The sequence below is a fragment of the Oncorhynchus mykiss genome, chromosome 6 (genome assembly GCF_013265735.2).
Source record: "Oncorhynchus mykiss isolate Arlee chromosome 6, USDA_OmykA_1.1, whole genome shotgun sequence".
NCBI lineage: Eukaryota > Metazoa > Chordata > Actinopteri > Salmoniformes > Salmonidae > Oncorhynchus > Oncorhynchus mykiss.
Genome location: NC_048570.1, coordinates 7,946,484 through 7,968,425, shown reverse-complemented (window position 1 = coordinate 7,968,425; position 21,942 = coordinate 7,946,484). Strand labels below are relative to the sequence as shown.

The following is a 21,942-nucleotide window of genomic DNA, read 5'->3' as shown; positions in this document are numbered from 1 at the left end:
TTGATACCAAGGCTACCCTCAGTTATCTCCCTCTATTAGTGTGGCCCTGCTGTCAAAAGAGGCCAGGGCGAAGAGAATGATCCATTTCCAGCCATAGCCAAGGACTGGCAGGGTCGAAAGAGTCTGAGGGCCACCAGCGAGGAGCAGGAGCAGCCCAGGGTCGTCCACAGAGTCACAGAACCCCACACTGATAAATGACCACACAGCACTATAGCTGCTGACCCCCCCTGCTGACCTCTGGCCTGCCGACCCCTTTCTCCTTGACACAAATCTCCACCAGGCCCAGCACCACGACCACCAGGCCCACCACCACCAGGCCCAGCACCACGACCACCAGGCCCAGCACCACCAGGCCCAGCACCACAACCACCAGGCCCACCACCACCACCACCAGGCCCACCACCACCAGGCCCCTCCACCACCAGGCCCAGCACCACGACCACCAGGCCCACCACCACCAGGCTCAGCACCACGACCACCAGGCCCACCACCACCAGGCCCAGCACCACGACCACCAGGCTCACCACCACAAGGCCCAGCACCACGACCACCAGGCACACCACCTCCAGGCCCAGCACCACCACCACCAGGCCCACCACCACCAGGCCCACCACCACCAGGCCCAGCACCACAACCACCAGGCCCACCACCACCAGGCCCAGAACCACCAGGCCCACCACCACCAGGCCCAGAACCACCAGGCCCACCACCTCCACCAGGCCCAGCACCACCACCAGGCCCACCACCACCAGGCCCCTCCACCAGGCCCAGCACCACCACCAGGCCTACCTCCACCACCAGGCCCCTCCACCAGGCCCAGCACCTCCACCAGGCCCAGCATCACCTATTGTTTTATCCATGAGGTGGAAAACAGAGGCTATTGGTCCACTAATTATTTATTCCACAGAACGAGCACTATTGCACATGATGACACTGAAGAAGAAGAGATGAAGAAATAATTATATAGCCACCTAACAATACAACTATGTCAATGTCTTCTGTGTTGGATTGGAGCTCAGTAGACGTGTTGAAGTTAGTGGACAGAGGATGAACCCATTCACCCATCATCCCTTTATCATCCCTTTATCCTCGTCCCTGAGCAAAGTGGAGAGTGGAGCTAGGAGAAATTCATTAACACCTCTCCCTGTGGCTCAATCAGGGGGCTATTTGAATGGAAGCTCCTTTCCTTTGCACAGTATACGGTGTCTACACTCATTACGGAACAAATGAGATATTCATTCAGAGGGGAACAAGTGCAGGAAAGTAGAAACATCTCTAAGCACTGGTTTCAGATCAGCTATCCCTGCCACACTATTTTGCCCCCCCCTCCCCCTCCCCCTCCCCCAACCCCCTCCCCCAACCATACAGAAATAGGATGAAGACAAACGCTCATTCTCAAACAGAGTGAGGGTGGGAAATGTATGGTTGAAACAGCCCCGTTGGGAGCGATGTAAAACAGGTGGAAGGCAGGGAGCAAGAGAAGATCAAAGCTTGATTATTCTCCCTGCACATCCAGTAGCTAATAGAGCAATTTGTCTCAACATCTGCTGAAAGGCCTGGCGAGGCTGCATCGAGAGAATGCTGAATGTGCCTGCTAGTAGAGGCACAAGCTTAAAAAGGCAACGTTAGTTCAGGTGACTACTTAAACCGCTGGGATTCGTTGAGGTGAGCAGGTACATTATACTGTAAGACGGTCTGTTGACAGAATCTTGGAATCTTTTCTCATTCCCTTCCATTGCTCAAATTCATGGCCTGGTTGAGTGAATCAGGTGCTACTGTGTTATCCTGTGGCTGGATCTATTAATAAGTCAACTGCCTTCATGGGGGTGGTAGTTATCCACCCATTCCCAAGTGGTGGAAAAAGTACTCAATTCTCATACTGGAGTAAAAGTAAAGATACCTTTGTAGAAAATGACTCAAGTAAAACTGAAAGTCACCCAGTAAAATAATACTTCAGTAAAAGTCTAACAATATTTGTTTTTAAATATACTTAGTGAACTAAAAGTAAAAATTGTCAAAAATATAAAATAGTAAATTAAAGATACTCCAAAACAACGACTTAAGTAGTACTTTAAAGTATATTTCCTTAAGTAGTACTTTAAAGTATATTTCCTTAAGTAGTACTTTAAAGTATTTTCCCTTAAGTAGTACTTTAAAGTACATTTCCTTAAGTAGTACTTTAAAGGATATTTCCTTAAGTAGTACTTTAAAGTATTTTTCCTTAAGTAGTACTTTAAAGTATATTTCCTTAAGTAGTACTTTAAAGTACATTTCCTTAAGTAGTACTTTAAAGTATTTTTCCTTAAGTAGTACTTTAAAGTATATTTCCTTAAGTAGTACTTTAAAGTACATTTCCTTAAGTAGTACTTTAAAGTATTTTTCCTTAAGTAGTACTTTAAAGTATATTTCCTTAAGTAGTACTTTAAAGTATTTTCCCTTAAGTAGTACTTTAAAGGATATTTCCTTAAGTAGTACTTTAAAGTATATTTCCTTAAGTAGTACTTTAAAGTACATTTCCTTAAGTAGTACTTTAAAGTATTTTCCCTTAAGTACTTTACACCATCCCCTCCCATGAGACAGAGGCCTGGCACCATAGACCCTATACAGTAGCCCATAGGGCTCTGGTAAAAAAGTAGTGCGCTGTTTTATGTAGGGAGTAGGGTGCCATTTGAGACGTGACCAATGATCCTGAATGTTGATGACAGACAGGGTGTCACGGTGTCTGGGAGCTGAATTCTCCCATGGCAGGCTGCAGACTTTGTCAGACTGATGCTGTTTGTTTGTTGTTGGCTGCCAGTGTCATTGGCTCATCAGCAAGTCCCTGCGAACCTGGCGCTGCGCATAATTACGTGTGATTGCATTTGGATACCAAGTCCGCTTAATGTCGTTACTTATTATTAACTACAGAAGATAAGACGCAGGAAGTCAGTAAATGCCAGTAACTGTACCCATTTCTTTCACTGTAAAACAGTACTTGTTATATTCCGTGTGTATTTATTTGGCTTAAAGTTCATGTTATTAAATCGTATTTGCATTGCTTCTGTTCTCTTGCACAATAACAAATCCCTCAATTGGGATCGATTCAGAAAGCCTTCAGTTCTGAACTGGGGCATGTCGATTATGATTCCAGTCACACAAGAATGTGAATGATTTCTAAATATTTCTTGAATGCAAATGGGATTAAAAGGAGATTTGGCAGTCGTAATGGAACCCGGAGAATGACTGGTCGTTATGAATATTGTGATTAGATGCACTTTCCACTGTTATAACATCCATCCATTGTTATATTTAATGTAGTGTTGTGTCATGTGTAACTGTATGTATTCTGCTCTCTTGTCCAGGGCCCACTTGAACAAAAGATGTAAACCTCAATGTGATTTCTCTGGTTAAATAAAGGATGAATACAATTTTAAGCGATTGACTACAAATGGCTTGTTAGCTCGCCTAAATCGGCCTTATGCAAAGGGGCGGAAAAGCAGTGGTTCGACCATTTCCTGAAGATTCTGCATATGGTCAGGTAAATAAAACTACAAAAGCTACACACTTTTTACCTAGCGTAACTGTAATCTGTAATATCCTGTTCTAATAGCGAAAGAAAATCTAAAGTCATGTTTTTGCAAGACAGACAAGAGTAAAGCCTTCATCTCATAATCTCTGGCTGTGTCTGAAATGGTTCCCTATATAGTGCACTACATCCCTATGGGCCCTTGTCAAAAATAGTGCACTACAGCCCTATGGGCCCTCGTCAAAAGTAGTGCACTACCTAGGGAACCATTTCAGACACAGCCTCTCACTTGCTGCTGGCACATGGAGAGATGAGTCTCAGCAAGGGGTTGTGACCTATCAAGACAAAATGCTTCTGGCACATTTTTTGGCAACTCATAACATGTATTTTGGTGAGTATGTGTCATTTCTTGTATTTATACCAATTGGCTTCTCACATGGACATTGCACAGTACGTGAACAAATTATTATCCTTAATTGCTTGAGGACATTCTCCCCTGCCACGCACTCTTGCCTGTCCAGCAAGACAGAATATTAATAAATAGCAATAATACATTTAATTTGTAGCCTAGGTAGGTAGCCTCGCGGTTAAAGCTTTGGTCCAGTAACTGTTGCTTGTTTGAATACCTGAGTCATCAAGGTGGAACATCTGTCTGTGTCCTTGAGCAAGGAACTTAACTCTAACCCTAATCCCTAACCTTAACCCTAACCTTAACCCTAACCCTAACCCTAACCCTAACTCTAACCCTAACCTTAACCTTAACCCTAACCTTAACCCTAACCCCTAACCTTAACCCTAACCCCTAACCTTAACCCTAACCTTAACCTTAACCCCTAACCTTAACCCTAACCCATAACCTTAACCCTAACCTTAACCCTAACCCTAACCCCTACCCTTAATCCTACCCTTAACCCTAACCCCTAACCTTAACCCTAACCTTAACCCTAACCTTAACCCTAACCCATAACCTTAACCCTAACCCATAACCTTAACCCCTAACCCTAACCCTTAACCTTAACCTTAACCCTAACCCTAACCTTAACCCTAACCTTAACCCTAACCCTAACCTTAACCCTAACCTTAACCCTAACCCCTAACCTTAACCCTAACCCCTAACCTTAACCCCTAACCTTAACCCTAACCCCTAACCTTATCCTTAACCCTAACCCCTAACCTAACCCTAACCCCTAACCCAAACCTTAACCATAACCCCTAACCTTAACCCCTAACCTTAACCCTAACCCCTAACCTTAACCTTAACCCTAACCCCTAACCTTAACCCGAACCCTAACCCTAACCATAACCCCTAACCTTAACCCTAACCCCTAACCCTAACCTTAACCATAACCCCTAACTCCTAACCCTAACCCTAACCCTAACCTTAACCTCTAACCCTAACTTGCTGCATGGGCGCTCTACTAATATGGCTGACTCTGTAAAACAACACATTTCACTGCACCTATCTGGTGTAAGTGACAAAAATCCTATCTAGTTATTCTGAAGCTCTACTTAGGCAACAAAAAAAATTACATTTATAATCAAGGCAGATAAAATAACAAGGTTCAGCATCTTGTCATAGGAGACATAGTATCTTAGAAAAACGTGTTCCGGAAGGTTAAATGTATGTCCACATTTTGGTTCCAGGTAGAACTGTTTTGGGTTCCACCCTCTGTGGATAGCGTTCTACATGGAACACAAAACAGTTCTACTTGGAACTAAAAGGGTTCTACCTTGAACCAAAAAAGGTTCTTCAAAGGGGACAGCCAAAGAACCCTTTTAAAATCCAGACCGGGGAAAACAAATTCTAAGAGTGCAGGAGGGAGGAGGGACTCTGAACCTGTAAACATGTGAATGACAGGAGTCTGCTAAACTGAGGCCAGCATGTTAATGTTGCCATATCCAGAAATAAACTTAGCTGGTGAACTGATAGCAACAGATTGTCGCATGCAAGGATGGGAGATTTGGCTTGATTCTGACAGACAGGCTAACAGACGGGCTTGCCGTGATGCTTGCCATTCTGTATTTATACCCACAAGTCTGTAGGGATTGTGCATGCCCACCACAGCCACCACCGCCCCCACTCCCTGTACCCAGCCTCCACCCACTGCCAGAACTAGGGCTTTGGTGTGCTGCTCTGTTCTGTTGTGTTCTAGAAAATAGATTTTAGTGTCTGTGTCGCCAAATCTACATCACAATGAAAAGTAAGCAGGAGATAGAACTGTTCAGCCTTGGCAGTCGGATTCAAGTTGAGGTACTGAGCCAACAAGTGCCATTCAGATCTCTTAAATACAAGATGTACAACAAACAAACATCTTTCCAAATAATTTGAAGCTGAAAAGGGTATTGGCTGAATTCTTTCTCAACAACAACATCCACACTGCACTCTTCATCATTTGAAATGAAATAATCCCATTTTGTTGTGTTCCTTTGCCATGTTGTTCAATCAGAGAGCCAAGAGGACACGCTTGGTGGGCGATAGCATCGTCTCTGGCAAGCAAGGGGACAGGGTCTGTCATCTATCTTACCATAAGTCTTGTCCCTGGGTGAATTTACACAGCCAGTGACAATACAGGGGCCTTCGCAGGCATCAACCTTGAGAAGGATGTCATTGCATCCTACAAGCCTAGCGAGCTGTGAAAAGAACGGCATGTATATAACAGCCCATTTCAGAACTGTGGCTTGACTGACATCCAGTAGGCCATAGTTTTAACCCTGATTCATCGCCTTGTGTCACCGGCATTATGGGAAAAATGTTCTTCAGTGTACTTTGCAGGCATTGAAGACACCCTACTGTTGTTGTAAACCCACATACAACAAGTGCAGCGTGTAGAAGAAGATTGTGCTGATTTTGGGCAGTGTATCTCCAAGCTTGAAGATCACAGTGAAGGAAGGAAGAGGTAGGAGGACAGAAAGATGGAGAGAGTAAAGAGAGGAGGGGATAAAGAGATTTACTGAGTAAAGCTCTGAATCTTCATGAGGCGAATTATGTTATGAGTGGTTGCTGTTCTGTGTCACCATGCTGCCTACTCCCTCAATACCCTGGCTGTTCTGTGTCATCATGCTGCCTACTCCCTCAATACGCTGGCTGTTCTGTGTCATCATGCTGCCTACTCCCTCAATACCCTGGCTGTTCTGTGTCATCATGCTGCCTACTCCCTCAATACCCTGGCTGTTCTGTGTCATCATGCTGCCTACTCCCTCAATACCCTGGCTGTTCTGTGTCATCATGCTGCCTACTCCCTCAATACGCTGGCTGTTCTGTGTCACCATGCTGCCAACTCTCTCAATACCCTGGCTGTTCTGTGTCATCATGCTGCCTACTCTCTCAATACGCTGGCTGTTCTGTGTCATCATGCTGCCTACTCTCTCAATACGCTGGCTGTTCTGTGTCACCATGCTGCCAACTCCCTCAATACGCTGGCTGTTCTGTGTCACCATGCTGCCTACTCCCTCAATACGCTGGCTGTTCTGTGTCATCATGCTGCCTACTCCCTCAATACCCTGGCTGTTCTGTGTCATCATGCTGCCTACTCTCTCAATACGCTGGCTGTTCTGTGTCATCATGCTGCCTACTCCCTCAATACGCTGGCTGTTCTGTGTCACCATGCTGCCAACTCCCTCAATACCCTGGCTGTTCTGTGTCATCATGCTGCCTACTCCCTCAATACGCTGGCTGTTCTGTGTCACCATGCTGCCTACTCCCTCAATACCCTGGCTGTTCTGTGTCATCATGCTGCCTACTCCCTCAATACGCTGGCTGTTCTGTGTCATCATGCTGCCTACTCCCTCAATACGCTGGCTGTTCTGTGTCATCATGCTGCCTACTCCCTCAATACGCTGGCTGTTCTGTGTCATCATGCTGCCTACTCCCTCAATACCCTGGCTGTTCTGTGTCATCATGCTGCCTACTCCCTCAATACGCTGGCTGTTCTGTGTCACTATGCTGCCTACTCCCTCAATACCCTGGCTGTTCTGTGTCATCATGCTGCCTACTCTCTCAATACCCTGGCTGTTCTGTGTCACCATGCTGCCTACTCTCTCAATACGCTGGCTGTTCTGTGTCATCATGCTGCCTACTCCCTCAATACGCTGGCTGTTCTGTGTCACCATGCTGCCTACTCCCTCAATACCCTGGCTGTTCTGTGTCATCATGCTGCCTACTCCCTCAATACGCTGGCTGTTCTGTGTCATCATGCTGCCTACTCCCTCAATACCCTGGCTGTTCTGTGTCATCATGCTGCCTACTCCCTCAATACGCTGGCTGTTCTGTGTCACCATGCTGCCTACTCCCTCAATACGCTGGCTGTTCTGTGTCATCATGCTGCCTACTCCCTCAATACGCTGGCTGTTCTGTGTCACCATGCTGCCTACTCCCTCAATACCCTGGCTGTTCTGTGTCATCATGCTGCCTACTCCCTCAATACGCTGGCTGTTCTGTGTCATCATGCTGCCTACTCCCTCAATACCCTGGCTGTTCTGTGTCATCATGCTGCCTACTCCCTCAATACGCTGGCTGTTCTGTGTCATCATGCTGCCTACTCCCTCAATACCCTGGCTGTTCTGTGTCATCATGCTGCCTACTCCCTCAATACGCTGGCTGTTCTGTGTCACCATGCTGCCTACTCCCTCAATACGCTGGCTGTTCTGTGTCATCATGCTGCCTACTCCCTCAATACGCTGGCTGTTCTGTGTCATCATGCTGCCTACTCCCTCAATACGCTGGCTGTTCTGTGTCATCATGCTGCCTACTCCCTCAATACCCTGGCTGTTCTGTGTCACCATGCTGCCAACTCCCTCAATACGCTGGCTGTTCTGTGTCATCATGCTGCCTACTCCCTCAATACCCTGGCTGTTCTGTGTCATCATGCTGCCTACTCCCTCAATACCCTGGCTGTTCTGTGTCACCATGCTGCCAACTCCCTCAATACGCTGGCTGTTCTGTGTCATCATGCTGCCTACTCCCTCAATACGCTGGCTGTTCTGTGTCATCATGCTGCCTACTCCCTCAATACGCTGGCTGTTCTGTGTCACCATGCTGCCAACTCCCTCAATACCCTGGCTGTTCTGTGTCATCATGCTGCCTACTCCCTCAATATCCTGGCTGTTCTGTGTCATCATGCTGCCTACTCCCTCAATGTTCTGTAACTCAGGAGTAATTAAGCAGACATGTGAGGTAAGACTCACTCCTCGTCTCAAAGACGTCTGAGGTGACATCAAACCGAATACAGATGATTTTACTATGAATTACAAATGCATTGCATTGACATTACATAATACCAACAGCTTTAATATTCACCTTTGAGCCAGTGTGTGTGTGTGTGTGTGTAGTGTGTGTGTGTTTGACCAACTTAAAACATGTCATACTTATCACTCAATTTGATTTTTTTAGCCCGATTGAGGGTCAAAGGTCCCAATAAGAAATGTGGCCCCGAACAAACTGCTTATTTAGGAAGAGGAAACAGGGCTGGTTATTAAAGTGAAAATGACAGAGTACATGGGTATGAAGTAAACTTACCGTGCCGAAGGCAGTTGAAGATAACAAGCAGTGTGATGATAGCTCACACTCAACATGAGGAAATGCAGTCCACATTTTTTCCCCAGTAATCTATAGCCTCCGGTATCCGCCCATGCATATTAAAACGGAGAGGGAGACAGTTCTATTGGATCTACCAGCGGGCCAGTGGGGTACAGCAAGTATCTTGTTCCAATAGTGAGAAATGCCAAGATACTGTACATATTTGAACAACACACAGTCAGTAAAACTAAGCCAATTTGCTCCCTCAGTGTAGCTGCCATAATTCTACTGATTCCATCCCTTTTGCTTCTTGATTCCACATCCGTGGGCTATGCACCACAACTCGCCCCCTTGGCATAAGTCGATCAAGGACTTCAACAACTTCAGTTTGGAAAAACACAAAAATTCAGCATGTTAAAAAAAAAAAGTGGTGAAAGTGGCTCGGGGAGAGATCTCAGGTGTGTGAATGTTCTGCTCTGCAAAAAGCCTCGGGACATCCCACATGGTACACCCTAGCAGGGGTACCACTCCGTAACACTTTTCTCCAGTCCTTACAGTACTTTGAAGAGTTCTCTACGGCCTCTTTTCAAACTGCCATTCACACCTCTCGCTCTAAAATGTGTGTCTATAAGACAGACAGGGTTGTTAATGGGCCCGTGTGTTAGCCCATCAGTGCTGAAAGAACATCTCAGTGAGGAATGTATCCCAAAGGGCACCCTATTCCCTTTACAATACATTACTTTTTCATCAAACCCCCTTGGTCTAAAGTAGTGCACTACATAGGGAATAGGGTACTATTTGGGACAGGTTTGTCTAAACACCCCCCAGTACATAATGAGGTGAAACCCACTGTGTGGAGTGAACTCCTCAGACGGGAAAACATCAGTGGAGGGGAATGTTATTGGGAGAAAGAGGCGTCATCTGGATGCCCGAGGCTGTCTTTCTAAAACTTCTGATTCAATCATTCAAGTGAATAGGATTCACAAGTCAGAAGGTAGACTAGGTGAGTGTGTCTAAGGGGGCCTTAAATCTACTGGGTGGATGATTCTCAGGTGTTAGTCCTGTGGTGCTGGGAAGGAAGGAACACGTTTACTTGTTACTTTGAGCCAACTGTTCCTGTTGTGACCTTCCCACGATGGAGGAAGGCATGGTAGCCTAGTGGTTAGAGTGTAGAGGCGGCATGGTAGTCTAGTGGTTAGAGTGTAGAGGAGGCATGGTAGCCTAGTGGTTAGAGTGTAGAGGCGGCAGGGTAGCCTAGTGGTTAGAGTGTAGAGGCGGCAGGGTAGCCTAGTGGTTAGAGTGTAGAGGCGGCAGGGTAGCCTAGTGGTTAGAGTGTAGAGGCGGCAGGGTAGCCTAGTGGTTAGAGTGTAGAGGCGGCAGGGTAGCCTAGTGGTTAGAGTGTAGAGGCGGCAGGGTAGCCTAGTGGTTAGAGTGTAGAGGCGGCATGGTAGCCTAGTGGTTAGAGTGTAGAGGCGGCAGGGTAGCCTAGTGGTTAGAGTGTAGAGGCGGCAGGGTAGCCTAGTGGTTAGAGTGTAGAGGCGGCAGGGTAGCCTAGTGGTTAGAGTGTAGAGGCGGCAGGGTAGCCTAGTGGTTAGAGTGTAGAGGCGGCAGGGTAGCCTAGTGGTTAGAGTGTAGAGGCGGCAGGGTAGCCTAGTGGTTAGAGTGTAGAGGCGGCAGGGTAGCCTAGTGGTTAGAGTGTAGAGGCGGCAGGGTAGCCTAGTGGTTAGAGTGTAGAGGCGGCAGGGTAGCCTAGTGGTTAGAGTGTAGAGGCGGCAGGGTAGCCTAGTGGTTAGAGTGTAGAGGCGGCAGGGTAGCCTAGTGGTTAGAGTGTAGAGGCGGCAGGGTAGCCTAGTGTTTAGAGTGTAGAGGCGGCAGGGTAGCCTAGTGGTTAGAGTGTAGAGGCGGCAGGGTAGCCTAGTGGTTAGAGTGTAGAGGCGGCAGGGTAGCCTAGTGGATAGAGTGTTGGACTAGTAACCGGAAGGTTGCAAGGAAGGTTGCAAATATATTGACTAGGAACCAAACTTAAGCAAACAGGCGTCAATAAGAAATGCTGATTTCCGTTGCAAAACCTTTCACAATCACCACTAACCCCGTGGCAGGAAGGGGAAACCCTTTCTGGGTTAATCAGCATTAGAGATTAGCATTCTCTCTATTCCGGCTGTTTGATTGCTGGCTGTGTACCAAATGGGATCCTTTACCTGATATAGTGCACTACCACATAGTGCACTACTTTTGACCAGAGCCCTATGTATGGAATAGGGTGTCATTTGGGGCACAAGCTGTGTGTCATTGATATTCCTCAGGGGAAGCAGTATTTGGCTAATTTCTGCAGACGGCTATTTTGGGCATGTTTCAGTGAATGGCATGAATTATTTACAGAATGCCAGTCACAAACAGCATGCTGTCCACACACTGAACATATTGGACAGGTGCTGACTGACCTTGTCATGAAGACCTTCCCTTTGTGGTGCCTGGCAACGCTCTGAACCGTGTACTGTGGGTCTCTACAACGCTCTGAACCGTGTACTGTGGGTCTCTACAACGCTCTGACCCGTGTACTGTGGGTCTCTACAACGCTCTGAACCGTGTACTGTGGGTCTCTACAACGCTCTGAACCGTGTACTGTGGGTCTCTACAACGCTCTGAACCGTGTACTGTGGGTCTCTACAACGCTCTGAACCGTGTACTGTGGGTCTCTACAACGCTCTGAACCGTGTACTGTGGGTCTCTACAGCGCTCTGAACCGTGTACTGTGGGTCTCTACAACGCTCTGAACCGTGTACTCTGGGTCTCTACAACGCTCTGACCCGTGTACTGTGGGTCTCTACAACGCTCTGAACCGTGTACTGTGGGTCTCTACAACGCTCTGAACCGTGTACTGTGGGTCTCTACTACAACGTTCTGAACCGTGTACTGTGGGTCTCTACAACGCTCTGAACCGTGTACTGTGGGTCTCTACAACAACGCTCTGAACCGTGTACTGTGGGTCTCTACAACGCTCTGAACCGTGTACTGTGGGTCTCTACAACGCTCTGAACCGTGTACTGTGGGTCTCTACAACGCTCTGAACCGTGTACTGTGGGTCTCTACAACAACGCTCTGAACCGTGTACGTGGGTCTCTACAACGCTCTGAACCGTGTACTGTGGGTCTCTACAACGCTCTGACCCAAGTACTGTGGTTCTCTACTACAACGCTCTGACCCAAGTAATGTGGGTCTCTACAACGCTCTGACCCGTGTACTGTGGGTCTCTACAACGCTCTGAACCGTGTACTGTGGGTCTCTACAACGCTCTGAACCGTGTAGTGGGTCTCTACTACAACGCTCTGACCCAAGTACTGTGGGTCTCTACAACGCTCTGACCCATGTACTGTGGGTCTCTACAACGCTCTGAACCGTGTACTGTGGGTCTCTACAACGCTCTGAACCGTGTACTGTGGGTCTCTACTACAATGTTCTGAACCGTGTACTGTGGGTCTCTACAACGTTCTGAACCGTGTACTGTGGGTCTCTACAACGCTCTGAACCGTGTACTGTGGGTCTCTACAACAACGCTCTGAACCGTGTACTGTGGGTCTCTACAACGCTCTGAACCGTGTACTGTGGGTCTCTACAACGCTCTGAACCGTGTACTGTGGGTCTCTACAACGCTCTGAACCGTGTACTGTGGGTCTCTACAACGCTCTGACCCATGTACTGTGGGTCTCTACAACAACGCTCTGAACCGTGTACTGTGGGTCTCTACTACAACGCTCTGACCCAAGTACTGTGGGTCTCTACTATAACGCTCTGACCCAAGTACTGTGGGTCTCTACAACGCTCTGACCCATGTACTGTGGGTCTCTACAACGCTCTGAACCGTGTAGTGGGTCTCTACTACAACGCTCTGACCCATGTACTGTGGGTCTCTACAACGCACTGAACCGTGTACTGTGGGTCTCTACAACGCTCAGAACCGTGTACTGTGGGTCTCTACAACGCTCTGACCCATGTACTGTGGGTCTCTACAACGCTCTGAACTGTGTACTGTGGGTCTCTACAACGCTCTGAACCGTGTACTGCGGGTCTCTACAACGCTCTGATCCATGTACTGTGGGTCTCTACAACGCTCTGAACTGTGTACTGTGGGTCTCTACAACGCTCTGACCCATGTACTGTGGGTCTCTACAATGCTCTGAACCGTGTACTGTGGGTCTCTACAACGCTCTGAACCGTGTACTGTGGGTCTCTACTACAATGTTCTGAACCGTGTACTGTGGGTCTCTACAATGCTCTGAACCGTGCACTGTGGGTCTCTACTACCCCCCTGGGGTCAACTATGGAACAACAGCCAAGTCCTCATTTCCCCCTCAATAATATTCTCTGCGCTCGTTCTGTATCTCCCACAAATCTAAAGTCATTGGCTTGATGAAGGCACGGGCTAGGTGGAGTTTCCAACACATCACTTATACTAGTCATTGCCATTCTAATCCATGAAAGGAAGTGATCATGTGCACACATTAGGAGAGTTTATTGGCACACATCCTCACTCTGCTAACTAACTAGCTTTATTGAAAGAAAAACAACCATGTCATCCTGAATAGATCAGCGTTAATTTATTCAGACAGGCCAGGCCAGGCCCGAGGCTCCAGACAGGTAGGAGACAGAAACAACCGTGGACAAGAAGATTCGCCAAACAGCATTTGTTGATTGGTTTTATTTAATTTCAAAACACAAGTGTTGCCTGTTTGTATTATTTTTCTCTCATTTATTTTCTTCTTTTTGTTTTAGAAAATGGAAAAGAAGTTGCCTTGTACAAACATTTAAAAATGACTAACAGAAAAGAGTCTGTACACATTCTGTAAAGATAGGAGAGGGGTTAAGCTCAAAAGAGGGTGATTCATGGTAGAACACAGCTCCTCTGTCCTACTGTAGCTTTTGTTTTTGTCATTACATTGACCCTTAAGCATGTGACCCCAGATGACCCTGTATAGTTGCACCCCAGGGCAGGAGAGGACAGGTGCGACCCATAGCCAGGCTTGGTGGGCAGCAGCCACACATAGCAGGGGTCCGGTGAGGGAGTCGGTGGAGGTTAAGGGGGACGGGACTGTTGTGCTTCTAGTGACCCATCCAAAACCAGGTATACGCTTTTCTCCATCTTCCCAGAAAGAGAATCCTCCTGACAGTTCTAGCAGGGCTCGGATTTCCTTCGCCGAAAACAGTTCCAACATAATTATCATTGTCGTTATCAACATAATTAAATCGATCAGTTATTAATGGATACTTGGTGACAATGGATAATCAGTCATTATTCAGTGCTGTTTTCAACATTCTGCAACCCGGGTGCCAGTGGTTCTCCACCCAGGGACAGAGAGCTTCCTTCAGGCTTGGATAGACGGAACAGAGCGGAGCGAGGCCTGGATAGAGCCAGAGCTGGAGGAGAGAATGTCGGTCAGCAGCCAGGGTGGAGCTGGGCTGGATAGGATAGTGGGGTTAGTAAGTGAGTTACTTGAGAAGTGCTATTTGTTGCCGAGCAGCTCCAGCTGGTCCTGGTACTCTGTGAAGAGCCTCTGGAAATGTAAGTTCTGTCCTATGACAGGCAGCAGCTCTCTCAAGAGGTCCCTCTTCCGCAGGCCCTGGGGACAGACAGATAGGTCAAAGGACAAGTCACACCACATGATCATTTTCACTGTTTGGATTGGAGCTCATTACTGGAACTCATATTCTAATTGAGCCTCGACCTCCCATCACGAGGAGTGTTCCTGTAACCAACGCTGTTTGGGACCCTCTCTGGGATTGACCCAATCCCATAAATCACTGTTCTCTCAATCATCATTGCTATTTCATTTGGGATTAGGGATGGGTATTTGAAATTATTTCACTGTCCGAGTACTCTCATTAAAATGATTTCACTGTTCGAGTACTCCCATTAAATGATTTCACTGTTCGAGTACTCTCATTAAAATGATTTCACCGTTCGAATACTCTCATTAAAATGATTTCACTGTTCGAGTACTCTCATTAAAATGATTTCACTGTTCGAGTACTCCCATTAAATGATTTCACTGTTCGAGTACTCTCATTAAATGATTTCACTGTTCGAGTACTCTCATTAAAATGATTTCACCGTTCGAGTACTCTCATTAAAATGATTTCACTGTTCGAGTACTCCCATTAAATGATTTCACTGTTCGAGTACTCTCATTAAAATGATTTCACCGTTCGAGTACTCTCATTAAAATGATTTCACTGTTCGAGTACTCTCATTAAATGATTTCAGAGTACTCACAGGATGATTAAAAACAGCTGAAGGAGGCTGTCTCACATTTCAGCCACACCTGTTTTAAATCCAATTCTGTTGCTAAGTATTTACAGGATCTATGCTTGTGTTTTTAGAGGAAGCCCCATTCTGTTCTTCTGTCCAATAACTGGTAAGAGCTGACTTGATTGGTCAAAAATACCAATTAGTCAAAATATATTTAAAAAAACGTTTAATTGGGCAGCTTGTTTAAACGCAGGCTAAATTCTATAGCAATTGAGCCCGGGGGCAAGATTAATTTGGCCCCAGCCGTGCTGCCCTTGTAGGCACCGTGTGCTGCCCTTGTAGGCACCGTGTGCTGCCCTTGTAGGCACCGTGTGCTGCCCTTGTAGGCACCGTGTGCTGCCCTTGTAGGCACCGTGTGCTGCCCTTGTAGGCACCGTGTGCTGCCCTTGTAGGCACCGTGTGCTGCCCTTGTAGGCACCGTGTGCTGCCGTTGTAGGCACCGTGTGCTGCCCTTGTAGGCACCTACCAGGGTTGTAGGCTCCCAGGCACTGCCGGCAGACTTGTGCACTGGTCCCAGTAAGTCTTTACAGAGCTCACGTAGCCGATAATCAGAGCCTGCCGGACAAAACACAAAGGTTAGACAGCAATAAATAAACGTAAAGTACAAGGAAAGTTCCGGATTTTACAACAAGTCTATGGGCCATGAGAAACTATAATCCATGGTTCATTTTTCAGCTACTGCAATCTGTAACTTACTTTGGCCACAACCAGCTAACAATCAATGGAAGTGGATAGGACACGTATGCATGGTAAAAAATAAAACAGCCAAATCACATGACCAAATACGGAGTTGATTTCAGTTAATTTTGTCACACATGCCCCAATCACTTGCATTCCATCCACTTCCTCTATGGGCCCTGGTCTAAAGTAGAAGGGCATAGGTTGTCATGTGGCTCACCCTCAGTGACCAGGAAGCGTGCATAGATGAGCAGCCAGTAGTGGTACTCTGTGCTGGAGCGCAGGGTGAGGGCTGAGGCCAGCTGGTTCTCCAGGAAAACCAGGGTCATGCCATGCTGCAGGTGGTGGGGGGTGGACGACAGTCTGGAGGCCAGGCGACCCGCACTGGGAGAGGAAAACAACCACATTAAAACATCGGAAAAATAGGGAAAAGTTTTTCTGGATTAACGTAGTTTCATCCTTTTTGGATAGAAAGTTAATGCCACAGTCTACTTGCACATTTACGGTGTAAAAATCACTACAACCAAGCAACGACTATCTGTGCATTAACAGTCACCTTGACGACACTAACTAGCTACTTCCCTCGTCGGAACGTTAACAGAACTGCTGGATAGCAGTGCTCGGCAGGCACGCGGGGGGGGGCGGGGTCGAAGGTCACAGCGTAGCTGCGTTGTGAAACACCAAACGTGCACTCTCCACCGAGTAGACTGTATCCCGTGACTTCCAAATAGTGACCAACGTCATAAACCTTGGAGGAAAACGTCAGAAACATTCCCTTTAAGTGAGATTATTTTTTTTTAACCATTCCTCTCCCTTACTGAACGGGTTGTCCTGTCTGAACTAGTTTCATTTGGCTTTGGTTACCACTGGAGACGACAGTGGGGAACACCTCAGGTCAACACAACACCTCCCTACAGTAACGCTGGTTGACATGGTGATCAATATTACAGGCTACTTCTCGCTTGCCCATTGAAATAAACAGCACTTGTTAACTAGTGGCCGCTATTTAATATCTGTTCAAATGTCTGGAAGCCGAAGACATCTTCCCACATCTCACCTCCCATACTGTTACAAAGAAGCAGCCTTCAACGGCAGTGGGCGTGGCGTGCAGCCTTCAACGGCAGTGGGCGTGGCATTCAGCCTTCAACGGCAGTGGGCCTGCGGCGTGCAGCCTTCAACGGCAGTGGGCCTGCGGCGTGCAGCCTTCAACGGCAGTGGGCCTGCGGCGTGCAGCCTTCAACGGCAGTGGGCCTGCGGCGTGCAGCCTTCAACGGCAGTGGGCCTGCGGCGTGCAGCCTTCAACGGCAGTGGGCCTGCGGCGTGCAGCCTTCAACGGCAGTGGGCGTGGCGTGCAGCCTTCAACGGCAGTGGGCGTGGCATTCAGCCTTCAACGGCAGTGGGCCTGCGGCGTGCAGCCTTCAACGGCAGTGGGCCTGCGGCGTGCAGCCTTCAACGGCAGTGGGCCTGCGGCGTGCAGCCTTCAACGGCAGTGGGCCTGCGGCGTGCAGCCTTCAACGGCAGTGGGCCTGCGGCGTGCAGCCTTCAACGGCAGTGGGCCTGCGGCGTGCAGCCTTCAACGGCAGTGGGCCTGCGGCGTGCAGCCTTCAACGGCAGTGGGCCTGCGGCGTGCAGCCTTCAACGGCAGTGGGCCTGCGGCGTGCAGCCTTCAACGGCAGTGGGCCTGCGGCGTGCAGCCTTCAACGGCAGTGGGCCTGCGGCGTGCAGCCTTCAACGGCAGTGGGCCTGCGGCGTGCAGCCTTCAACGGCAGTGGGCCTGCGGCGTGCAGCCTTCAACGGCAGTGGGCCTGCGGCGTGCAGCCTTCAACGGCAGTGGGCCTGCGGCGTGCAGCCTTCAACGGCAGTGGGCCTGCGGCGTGCAGCCTTCAACGGCAGTGGGCGTGGCGTTCAGCCTTCAACGGCAGTGGGCGTGGCGTTCAGCCTTCAACGGCAGTGGGCGTGGCGTGCAGCCTTCAACGGCAGTGGGCGTGGCGTGCAGCCTTCAACGGCAGTGGGCGTGGCGTGCAGCCTTCAACGGCAGTGGGCGTGGCGTGCAGCCTTCAACGGCAGTGGGCGTGGCGTGCAGCCTTCAACGGCAGTGGGCGTGGCGTGCAGCGAGGCAATGCTCATGATCGTTTTGTGTGGTATCGTTCCTGCAGTAACTGCAGTCTACAGATAGACATTACTGTCAATATGACACAACATGTGAAAATGTCTGAAAACATTTTGAGACAGAAAAGGAAAAACAAGCCTTTTCTTATTGGACGAGTTCGGATAGTACCTCCCCCTGTTTTAGTCTGGTTTCTGAACACGACCCTGCTGTAACATGACATCTACACCTGAACCGTTCAGCTCTTAATCAGAGACCTTCAGCCCTGGTCTTAATCATGAGTAAATGTGGTGAGTATCAGTCTGTGTAGGAAGATGTTTCCCTACACTCTGATCTTGGGTCAGTTTAGCATTGTCCCCACTAATGGATAAGGTTATGAGTTGATCCTAGATCATCGTTAACAGTCAAGACTCACTTGAGGTTGTGTCCCTGTGTGAGAGCCAGGGGTCCCTGTGACACAGGTGCATCCTGGGAGGAGATGCAGTTCTTGAAGTCGGCACACTGCACCAGGGAGTCCTGTTTATCTGCTATTAGGTTCCTGACACACCACAAGATAATTACAAGGGTATTATAGAATGTGTGACTTTCATGATTTCTCTAAAGTAAGTGTATGTGTGTGTGTGTGTCTTACCATGTCTCCAGGGAGGAGTTGAAGCAGTAAGACTTCCCATTGGAGAGACCAATGACTGGGACCCCCTGCTGTGTCAGTAAAGACTGGGACACAGTGCATTCTGTGCCTAGGAGAGGAGACAAGGAGAGGATGAATACAAGGGAAGAGAGACAGGAGAGGATGAATACGAGGGAGGAGAGACAGGAGAGGATGAATACGAGGGAGGAGAGACAGGAGAGGATGAATACAGGGAAGAGAGACAGGAGAGGATGAATACGAGGGAAGAGAGACAGGAGAGGATGAATACGAGGGAGGAGACAGGAGAGGATGAATACGAGGGAAGAGACAGGAGAGGATGAATACGAGGGAAGAGACAGGAGAGGATGAATACAGGGAAGAGAGACAGGAGAGGATGAATACAGGGAAGAGAGACAGGAGAGGATGAATACGAGGGAAGAGAGACAGGAGAGGATGAATACGAGGGAAGAGAGACAGGACAGGATGAATACGAGGGAAGAGAGACAGGACAGGATGAATACGAGGGAAGAGAGACAGGAGAGGATGAATACGAGGGAAGAGAGACAGGAGAGGATGTATACGAGGGAGGAGACAGGAGAGGATGAATACGAGGGAAGAGACAGGAGAGGATGAATACGAGGGAAGAGACAGGAGAGGATGAATACAGGGAAGAGAGACAGGAGAGGATGAATACAGGGAAGAGAGACAGGAGAGGATGAATACGAGGGAAGAGAGACAGGAGAGGATGAATACGAGGGAAGAGAGACAGGACAGGATGAATACGAGGGAAGAGACAGGAGAGGATGAATACAGGGAAGAGAGACAGGAGAGGATGAATACGAGGGAAGAGAGACAGGAGAGGATGAATACGAGGGAAGAGAGACAGGAGAGGATGAATACGAGGGAAGAGAGACAGGAGAGGATGAATACGAGGGAAGAGAGACAGGAGAGGATGAATACGAGGGAAGAGAGACAGGAGAGGATGAATACAGGGAAGAGAGACAGGAGAGGATGAATACGAGGGAAGAGAGACAGGAGAGGATGAATACGAGGGAAGAGAGACAGGAGAGGATGAATACGAGGGAAGAGAGACAGGAGAGGATGAATACAGGGAAGAGAGACAGGACAGGATGAATACGAGGGAAGAGACAGGAGAGGATGAATACAGGGAAGAGAGACAGGAGAGGATGAATACGAGGGAAGAGAGACAGGAGAGGATGAATACGAGGGAAGAGAGACAGGAGAGGATGAATACGAGGGAAGAGAGACAGGAGAGGATGAATACAGGGAAGAGAGACAGGAGAGGATGAATACAGGGAAGAGAGAGGAGAGGATGAATACGAGGGAAGAGAGAGAGAAGAGGATGAATACGAGGGAAGAGACAGGAGAGGATGAATACAGGGAAGAGAGACAGGAGAGGATGAATACGAGGGAAGAGAGACAGGAGAGGATGAATACAGGGAAGAAAAACTAAGTTTTAAAAACATTTTAGACCGTCAGTACGGTTGAAAGTATAGATTATATCCCACGTGCTCTGCACAGGTTTGAGTAATAATAACAAAGTCAAGCAGGTGACATGACAGCGTGGGAGGACGTAGCCCCCCCACGGTTCATATTTAAAAGTATGTCAGACCACGCACTGTCTCAGAAAATCTTCTCACCCCAAAAGATTGAGTGACAGGAAAGTACTGACAGTCTTCCAGGTATTCATAGAACCATAGTTATAACGTAGAACAGAAGTTACTAATGTACCTTTCAGACCGTCAGTGCAGTTGAAGGTATGGACGGACGTCTACCAACAAGGTCACGAGGAATAGCACTAACCTCTGAGGAGTAGCACTAACCTCTGAGGAGTAGCACTAACCTCTGAGGAGTAGCACTAACCTCTGAGGAGTAGCACTAACCTCTGAGGAGTAGCACTAACCTCTGAGGAGTAGCACTAACCTCTGAGGAGTAGCACTAACCTCTGAGGAGTAGCACTAACCTCTGAGGAGTAGCACTAACCTCTGAGGAGTAGCACTAACCTCTGATTAATGCACCAGTGCCACTGGAAGAATGGTAGAGCCCATGGTGTGGCAGGATGCGACGTCGACCTTGTAAAATCTTGACAACGCGCAGGGCGACAACCAGGTAGCAGCTGCGTATATTTCAGGGGGACGCCTCTCAGCGTAGCCCAGGATGTGGTGACACTTCTGGTCGAGTGGCATCTCACACCTTCTGGGACAGGGCGCCCTGCTCCCTTGTAGGCCTGAGTGATGACATCCACAAGCCAGTGTGAAAGCCTCTGGCTTGGACAATGCAAGGCCTTTTGACTTCCCACCGAAGCACAGAAACAGCTGATCTGACTTCCTGTAGTGCTCCGAGGTTTGCATAGAGCGTATGAGGGAAAGGACTGGACACAGGAGATTAGTTCACTCATCCTCCGAATTCTGGAAAGGATGGGGGCAGTAGGCCACCAATTCAATGGTTTGATTGATGTGAAGGGGTGATAAAACCCTTAGGTAAAAAGGCTGGATTGAGCCATAAGGTCGCACCTAGGTCATCTGCCTTCTATCGTAGGTAGACCGGGCTCATAAAGAGCTCACTCGCGTTTCGCTGATGAAATAGCTAAAGAGGAAGGCTCCTCTGCATGCTTGAAAGGAAGTTACGTCCGAGAACCCGATCAGTAGAGGGTCGGGCACTTCAGATGATCAGCTGATCAGTAGAGGGTCGGGCACTTCAGATGCCACACCCATAGCTGGTCTGGGCTGGGATGCCATAACCTGCATTCCAACTGAACGCAGCTCCTGTCTGTGAGGGAACTGCCATGGTTCGGGGGGGGGGGGGGGGGGGGGGGGGGGGGGGGGGGTCAGAGGCCCTCTGGCCATGTGTGGGCTAAGGTGTCCAAGCCCAGGGGGCTCTTGAACTCTGAACAAGGTGGTAGACTTCTTGTCGCAGGGGGAACAGTGCGAGAACCTGTTCGCCTCATAACAAACATCCCACTGCTCCCTCTGGTTTTCCGCTCAGCCGCGGACCGAAGAGCAGTCTGTTCTCTGTTCATGAACGCAAATGCCTGAAGAGATGCGTCATTCAGGTTGCAGAAGTCCGGGTCTGCGCGCTGCATCCTGTTCTGTGCTAACGTGAGCACTGAGGTCTGGGGCAGACATCACATCTTTCAGGGCTTCATCTGGAGAGAGCATTAGCTCTGCTATGCATTCATCCACCT

At 48.6% G+C, this 21,942-nt stretch overlaps 1 protein-coding gene across 1 annotated transcript in view; it reads right to left on the bottom strand.

Annotated features, from left to right (window-relative positions):
- Positions 1 to 13,701: 13,701 nt before the first annotated feature.
- Positions 13,702 to 21,942, bottom strand: part of LOC110525087 (protein HIRA) — a 41,218-nt gene continuing 32,977 nt past the window's right edge. Inside the window, exons 21-25 of the mRNA XM_036979349.1 lie at positions 18,741 to 18,846; positions 18,525 to 18,647; positions 16,223 to 16,386; positions 15,791 to 15,879; positions 13,702 to 14,635 (exon numbers count right to left, since the gene is read on the bottom strand). Coding sequence (XP_036835244.1) covers positions 14,519 to 14,635; positions 15,791 to 15,879; positions 16,223 to 16,386; positions 18,525 to 18,647; positions 18,741 to 18,846 — 599 coding nt within the window. The 3' untranslated portion in view covers positions 13,702 to 14,518. The remainder of the gene's footprint in view (positions 14,636 to 15,790; positions 15,880 to 16,222; positions 16,387 to 18,524; positions 18,648 to 18,740; positions 18,847 to 21,942) is intronic.